Below are 8,436 nucleotides of genomic sequence, written 5' to 3'. Positions count from 1 at the left end.
GCTTGTTTAACTTTGTCAATGATAGGGATAGGGCGTGGGTCAAAAATCTTCGGAGCATTCCTTTAAGTCCCGCCTTGGGAGGCTTTGTATCTGGAGTGGGCGTATCATATGTTTGCATACTCCAGTACTCTGGCACTCCAGTTCAAAAACGTGTGTTTGAGGTGGAAAGGTCTTTAGATTCCCCATCAGTGTGATTGTTTCTGGTTGATGCAACCCTTTGCAGAGTGTACTGTATATCCTCCTTCAATCAAGGTCATCTGGCATGAGCTCCAGTCTTACATAATGTTATGTTAGATAAAGTGGTGTATAATGGGTGGATTATGTTGTGCAATAATGTTGTACCTAATGTAACGAGCCCTGCCAGTACATTTTATTTTATTACACTTTATTACCAAAAAACATGAGCTGAAAGAAATGTGAATGTGAAAGGAACAAGCTGTTGGAGGCTTTTAAAGTCAAATGCAGAGGGCTTTATTACATGGAAATATGGTGTATACAAAAGTTCAAGTAACAAAGAAAAATGTCTGTTCTTAGGTTCACACATGAGATGTAACAAGGCATCTACCTTCACAGTCCCAAGCAACTCCATTCTGCTGGAATCCATCGAACGTAAAAGACAAAAAGCTACACTGCGGATTCAAATGTACAGCCGGGGCACAGATGAATACTGAGGTGTGTTGGTTTATGGTAACTTTGACAACAAAAGGCAGTGCAGAGGAAAAAAATTACCTTTGAAACTGGAAAAGCTATAACCGTCATAACATCATTACTGCTTTTTATGTCCTACCTACATTTGCTTTTTTTTCCCACTACCTTCTACAAACAACAACTCACTTAGCTTATTTCTGACACTGCTGTCATGATCAACACCAACTGTAAAACTAGGCCCCACCCACTTTTTAAGAGCTACTTCAGAACAATAAAAAAAGCAATTCCAGCTGAATAAAGCTAATGAAAGAGCATCATATAAAAAAACACAGACAGGAGCATCACACCGTATGCATGTTGAACATGTAATAATGAATTATTTAGTACAGTGAGTATTCACCAATGACAATGTCACTTATAGAGATGTTTTCGTGACTGACCTGGATCTATGGCACTGCTGAACTCATGAGTGATTCGCGCAGTTGAATCTGTGGGATTCTGCGTTTTCTCTGTGATGTGACGGATGCACAAAAGGAAGGTCGACGTGGATCTCTACTTCAAAGTGTACGGCACGAAAATCACATTACTTCAGTAAACACGTAGGGGTATTCACAGTGAATGAATCGAAAGAGCTGGGTGTCATGTGAATCAAAAACATACTTGACTGCTGATTTTAACCACGAAGGTGGGTGGGTGGGGCGGGGAGGGGGAACAAAGTTACTTGGCGTTGGTTGCACTGCTAAGCATCTTGCGGATGGCCTGAGCTATGGCATCGCGGTCGATCCCGTAGATTTTGAGCAGCTCGTGCGGTTTACCGCTGCGAGGGATGTGGGACACGGCCAGGCGGTGCAGGTTGAAGCCGGTCTCGTTAACCATGGCCGAAGACACCGCCTCCCCGAGGCCACCTGGGGAGCAACAAAGAGGAAAATCAATTGATCTGTACCGTGCACTAAAGGCAGTAAAACACTAAAAGTAAAAACAAAACAAAAAAACAACCGTATCGCTTCCACCGAAACAAAACCGGTAAAGATGTAGAATGAATGAGATCCCCACCATCAGACTGTATATTCTCTTTGTCCGCTCCGTCCTGTGCCGTCACCCATCCCCTCTCTCTTAGCAGGCACAGCGCTCTGCTGTCTGTGCTATCTAGGTCAGCGTCAGCCCCATGGGTACGGGCACGGCTAAGGAAATCTGACAGCGCTCGCCTTCTCTGGCCCTCACACTTACAAAATGCGCCACGGCACCGATGCGCTGCCTCGCAATGAACGCACACAAGAGGCGCCCTCGCATCGGCCAATGAGCGAACGCCACGGCGCGGCGTCTCCGTCGCCGGACCAATGGAAATGTGCCACCGCAGACGGGGGCCGGGCTGCATCCTGCCGACGAGCCTCTCGCTGCTGGGTTGCTACCGGTCTTGCGGCCGGTCGAAGCTGAGCAAAGTCGGCGACTGTGGCGCAAACCCACCTTCATAGTAGTGGTCCTCCACGGTGAGGACCCGTCCCCTGGTGGCGCGCGTGTGGTCGATGATGGTTTTAGCATCCAGAGGTTTGATTGTGAAAGGGTCAATGACTCTGACGGCAATCCTCTCTGTAATACAAGAAGAAATAAATGTTCATCTGCATCCACTCTGTGCTTGTGAAATGAAACTTGAAGTACTGGACATGCCATACATGGCAATTCTTTTTAGTTTTCTTTGTCAAACTCAATGTGATGCTATGCTGTACCTTTCTTTAGATGCTCGGCTGCAGCAAGGGCCTCATGCAGGGTCACTCCAGCTGCCACCACCGTCACCTGGTCGTCCTTGCTCTGGTACACCACCTAACAAGATCAAAGGTATCCTCTATTTCTTTAAAATATTCTTTAAATCCTCTAATTTTATCCTCATGGTGCAGAAAGGACCTGCTCACCTTTGCCTGTCCAACATGGAAGTCCTCGTTGCTGTTGTAGATGATGGCGCTGTCCTGGCGGCCAGTACGGATGTAGCAAACACCCTGAACGAGGGGGAAAAGGGAACAGAGGACATCACACATCTGTAACTGCGGACCCTTTGGAGAAAGCGCCGTCCTGCGGTCAAATACCTTGGTGGTTACAGCCAGTTCCACCGCCTTCTCTGTGGACACCCCGTCGCAGGGGTAGAAAATGGTCGTGGAGGGGATGGTCCTGAACATCGCCATGTCCTCAAGACCCATCAGAGAGGGGCCTTCCTCCCCTGTAACATAAACACCAATAGCTAACTGTATTGATCAATCACTGGGAGAAACTGTCAAAAGTCATGTGGTGGTTTTGGTGAGGTGAGAACATGCAGATGCGCGGAGCGTAAATCTGGACTGCATGCAGGGTACCTGCTGACAGCTTCCAGGGTGGACACGAAGGGAGAAAAGGGGGAGGATTGAGTAATAGCTGCAAGGTCAAGGTGGTAAATTGTGAGGAAAACACAACATTAGAGGAAAGAGAGGCCGACATCAACCACACACACAAAACACAAAGATTTGACTTCTCAATTAATATACTGTGAATTTACCGGACAGTGTGCAGTGCTCAGTGTCAGGGAGGTTTTATTGTGAGGGTGTGAGAGGTGTGTAGGGAGGGTTGTAGTGTGCGTGGCGTGCGAGCAGCTGATTTACTAACCAGTCGACAGACCGCAGTGGGAGCCACACAGGTTGATGTTGCTCTCTGAGATCGCTGCAATGCGAAGCTGGTCATAGGCACGAGCGAAGAAAGAAGCGAGGGTGCTGGCGAATACGACGTTCCTCTCACGGGCGGCGCATCCCATCGCTACACTGACCTGGGAAAGAGAATAACTTCTTAGTACCTGCATGAGCCACATGGATGATTCTAAAATAGCCTGTGCCAGATTAGATAGAGGAAGGTCTGGATCGCAACAAAATCATCCAGAGGTTCAAATATCCGCTGCATAAACCATCTGCAAAAGCTTCTTTGAACCAAAAACTACTTTTAGAAGAGAGTAAGAGAGCGGCATTTCCCACAAATCTCAGGAGCTTATTTTACCATATGGGCAGATTCAACAGTGAGACAGAAATAATTTCCTCTGCTCTCCGTCTCCAAAACTTTCCACAGAACTACAACATCGTTCCTCTGTCCAAACTAAAATCTGATGCTGGATAAAGTCTTCATAAAGACTTCATAGAGGCTCAAGTATCTTTTTTTTTTCTGTTAATCATAAATAAAATGGTTGATGTTCCGTATTTTCATTCATCCGCTGAGGTTGTACCCTTCAACCTTTGACGTGTCTCATGCGCTCAGCCAGATGGTCCCACCCACCACACTGATTAATATTTCACTTCTGAATACACTTGTCATGACGGCTTATCATCACACACATGCCTGACCTACATTGGAGCCGGCTGCTGCTGAAGCTGTAACGGGGGGGGGGGGGGGGGGGGGGGGGGGGGGGACGACTCTGATTACCTCTCCCGAAACTATTATCAGTTAAATTAATGATGGGGGAACTGTTCTCCGACTGGGAGTATCAGCAGCTGTCACACTGACCACCAGGACACACACGCCCCGTGTCTCTGGCCATCCTTACATTACAGCGAGGCCAGCCATGTATAATTTATTAATATAGGCTCAGACGTGCAGCTGGGACATGTGAGGTTGTTCTCAAGGCCAGTAGGAACCGAGCAGGAGCAATTTACTCCACCAGAAGACAAAGAGGCTTTTTGAACGGTAAATAAATATTTGTGTTCTAATCATGACTGTGGAAACTGATCGGGGATCGTACCATGTTCTGCTGAGCGATGTAGCACTCGACGAAGCGGTTGGGGTGCTCGTTCTTAAAGATCTCTGAGTAGGTGAGATTGTTGGTGTCTCCGTCAAGAACCACAACGCGCTCGTTGTAGCGGCCCAGTTTGGCCAGAGCCATCCCGTACGCCTTTCGCGTGGAAATCTGCGAAAGAGACATCGATTTGTAAACGTGGCTTGTAACAGCATGAATCAGAACATGTGCCGTGTATCGCTCAGATCCTTTGGGTCAACCTTTTCTCCGGCCTTGTAATTGGGGGCGCTTGGCATCCGGATGTTTCTCAGGCTGACGGGTGGGGCGTCCTCCATGGGGGAAGGGGGGTACAGGTGCTTGCTGCTGCTCATGATCCGGCTCTGCAGGTCCTTCATGACCATCTCGGCCATGTCTTTGGGAAGAGGCTTGGCGTGCCAGCCCAGCTTATCCTCTGCAGCTGAAACAACAGGAGAATGGCGTGTCTGGATGGATTTCACTGAGGCTGGAAAGCCGATGCCGGGTGCTGTTGCATGTAAAGTGGTGTAATGTGAAGTGTGAACAGCGATCAAATAAAGTACCTGGAATGCCTTTTCCCTTGATGGTTTTCGCGATGATGGCAGTGGGCTGATGGCGGGGCTGGCTCAGCGCCTTGCAGAGCTCTTCAACACTATGTCCATCCACGATGATGGCGTGCCAGCTACACACAGATGAAGAGAAATGTGATATGATTCCCATGATAAGCTATACACATTAGGAACTGAATAATTTCACTGTAAAATGCAACGTTACCCAAAAGCTTCACAGCGTTTCTGATATTTTTCAACGTGATGCTGCAGGGGTGCAGCGTCACTTTGGCCGAGGCGGTTGATATCCATGATGGCCACCAGGTTGTCAAGCTGGTAGTAAGAAGCAAACGACATGGCTTCCCAGACAGCGCCCTCCGACATCTCTCCATCCCCCAGCAGGCAGTACACACGGTAACTGAGGCAAAGCAGGAGAAACCATTATGATTTCAGCTGGTTAGACTTTCCATTACCTGAAGCGTTGAAACGTTAGAATCACTTATTAGGTTGAATTTCACATCTCATTTTAATACCCGTTAATCTTTTGTTTCACGAAAAAAAAAAAAAAAAACTTCTATATATTCAGTTTTGCTTCTCTTGCATTTTTTTCATATTGTCATCACCGAACATAAAACTGAATGTATCAAATGGAATTAGTCCGAAAGCCATTAAGTACAAAATACTTAGAAATAATGAAATGGTGAAAGCACAATATTGGAATTGGATTCTGAGACGAAATCTGCTTGCAGGGTAAAAATAACTGAGATGACTGCCATGCCGGTGGTTATTGGAGCAGAAGAATTGTGAGAGCAAATGCACATAGCTGCAGCACACACACGCAAAATGTGGAAAATCCTCCTCAAATGCTACTTGGGGGAAGCACGATACCGCCTCAAAATAGAAACATTATATAAAAACTGTTCTAGCAAAAAACATTGTAGATGAGGGTAAATAAAGTAAAGTTAGTAATATGATGATGATAATAAAAAATAATAATCCCTGAAACATGATTGATTGAGAGCAGTGTAGTGTAACGTCAGGGTCTACCTGGACTTGTCGAAGTATTTGCCGGTGTACGCCATCCCACAGGCCACGCCAAGACCCTGGCCCAGGGACCCGGTGGCCACATCCACAAACTGCTGCCTCTGAAAATCACACGGCTCATAAGAACAAGTCGTCATGTGGGAACATGTCGGAGGGCGTTTGACCATTTTTGCTCAGTGGGATATTCCTCATTCCTGACGTGTGTGTGAGAAACCGTGTGTGACGGCTCACCGGGGTGGGGTGGCCCTCCAGCGTGGAGTCAACGTGGCACATGGTGAGCATCTCGCTCTCCTTCAGGAAACCGGTTTCGACCCACATGGAGTACAGCGCTGGAGCCGCGTGACCCTGTAAAGAATTCCAAATGTAGCTCAGATCCTCATCCTCGACACACACAGAGCTTCGTTTTCCTCGTGGCCCGACTGATTTGCACCTTGGACAGGACGAAGCGGTCGTTGTTGAAGTTCCTCAGGTCGTCAGGGCGGTACTTCATGGTGTGGAAGAAAAGCACCGACATGATTTCTGCCACGCTGCAGCATGATGTGGGGTGTCTGTGCAACAAGGGAGAGACTGCTGTCACCCATATGTCAAATATAAGCACGTACATACGCACAGAAGAACGCACAGACTCTCACAATGTGCGTTTTAGCTTTACAGTCCATTCACAAATACATCCAAACCAATCTTCCGACAATCGCAAAGCTGATTTGAAATGCAAATAAAATGATCATAAAATGTCCCGTTGTAGCTCAGAACATCTCAACAAACCCCTAACCAGCTTCAGTCCTACAGTCAGTATTGTTCAGTACTCCTCACACTGCCGTGGACAGCAAAGGATTAAGTATTTTGGCGCGCTGTTGTGGGTTGATTGATTGTTTATTTCTTGAACACTAATAGTCCAGCAGCATGGCGTTTTTTCCTAAATGAAATTTCTCCACACAATAGGCTGGAAATGGCTGAATTTTCAAGACGTGAATTAAGCTACAGGTTTCTTTTCACCAGTGACTATGCTGATCTCCAGATAATGCATTTCTGTCACAAATAAGTGCAATGATGTTCCATCTGCACTCAGGAAATGCATCTGTAACTAATATAACACTAGTTACTATCATATTAAAAAATAAAAACCCTGTGTATTTGAATCGATGCTGAATGAATTTGACTGCAGCGCCCATGCATCGGTAAAAGCCACTGCGACACACACTTCACCCACATGTCTGCCATCCATTGTGTCGACCTCACAGTGCACGAGGACAAATTATCAAGTCAAACGCAATTTTCAGTATTTACAAGCAGAATCCAAATAATATTTTTTGTAAACAATATAAATTCCAGTAATTTCTATATTACCCCGATCAAAAATTCCATTTTAAAATATGAGATTAATGTTCATTCATCTGACATACTTTACTTTAAAAATTCAAAATCTTTGATGGTTAAAACAATATATAGTTAAATGTTCTCATTATGCAACAGTTAAACAGAACATTTTGATGGATATTTTTTTGTCTATGGAATACACTAGAAATTCTCCATAAAGCAAAATTTATTTAATTTATTTTTTATATGTTTGATTGGGATAATTCAGATATGTCATAAAATTTGAAAAGGACTCAAATCACGGCTCACGAAGATTCACCAAACAGCTCTGGAGGTTTAACTTGTTCTGCGAATACACAAAAGGAGGAGCACAAAGGCAGAACACGTTGTTCCTTCGGCCCTTCGCTTGCATGTGAATGAGTGGATCTCCACATGCACGGGTTGGTAGGTGTGACCAATGATGTCCATCCGAGAAATGTCAGCAAACTCCAACTTTAGAGGATGGGTGAAAGTGCAGCGCATTCGCATTGTTCCAGGAAAACCCACCAAGGGGAATCAGTGGTTTGGACTCACCCGCTGCCCGCTGCGGTCGTCGCCTTGATGGAGTTGATCCGGAGCCGGTTGGCGATGTTCCTCAGCGCCTGCACTGTCTGCTGGTCAGGTTTGTGGTAATCCTCCATGAAGGCAAACTATCAAGTTCTACAAGCACCAAAAAGAGGAAAGTGGACCAACTGGGGATGTGTGTGTTTGTGTGTGTGTGAGGGAGAGGGGGATGCCAAAGAGCAGCACCTGCAAATGTGTGTGTGGAAGAGAGAAAGAGAGAGAGAATGGAGATGCTCTATATAGCGCGCGTGCATGTGTGCGCACGCACACACACACACATGCACACACACGGGGCAGTGACGTGTGGATGGGTGTTACTGCTGAAAATGTAAGTGCACTTATTCTATTGGCTACTGCGTGGATGGGATGTTGGAGGCTTGTCTCAGTTATAGATGGACGTGTGTGTGCATGCGCGTGTGTCTGTGTGTGTGTGTGTGTGTGTGTGTGTGTGTGTGTGTGTATGCAGGGTTGGGGGTGGGGGTTGTTCCAAGCACCTCACCCCGATTTACAGTGGCTCGATTG

The 8,436-nt window shown here is 46.4% G+C and overlaps 1 protein-coding gene across 1 annotated transcript; it reads right to left on the bottom strand.

Moving 5' to 3' along the window:
* Positions 1–772: 772 nt before the first annotated feature.
* Positions 773–8,103, bottom strand: LOC115388943 (transketolase-like). Its single transcript, XM_030092268.1, has 14 exons — positions 7,885–8,103; positions 6,425–6,542; positions 6,226–6,339; positions 5,998–6,095; positions 5,177–5,368; positions 4,966–5,084; positions 4,648–4,844; positions 4,394–4,558; positions 3,277–3,433; positions 2,727–2,857; positions 2,556–2,639; positions 2,373–2,466; positions 2,113–2,235; positions 773–1,553 (listed from the first exon to the last, which is right to left on the bottom strand). The coding sequence occupies exons 1-14, from the start codon at positions 7,989–7,991 to the stop codon at positions 1,366–1,368; spliced, it is 1,887 nt and encodes a 628-aa protein (XP_029948128.1). The 5' UTR covers positions 7,992–8,103; the 3' UTR covers positions 773–1,365.
* Between the last annotated feature and the right edge of the window lie 333 nt (positions 8,104–8,436).

The sequence above is a fragment of the Salarias fasciatus genome, chromosome 5, assembly GCF_902148845.1.
Source record: "Salarias fasciatus chromosome 5, fSalaFa1.1, whole genome shotgun sequence".
Lineage (NCBI taxonomy): Eukaryota > Metazoa > Chordata > Actinopteri > Blenniiformes > Blenniidae > Salarias > Salarias fasciatus.
The sequence above is the reverse complement of the archived record's forward strand: the minus strand, read 5'-3'. Positions and strand labels throughout refer to the sequence as shown.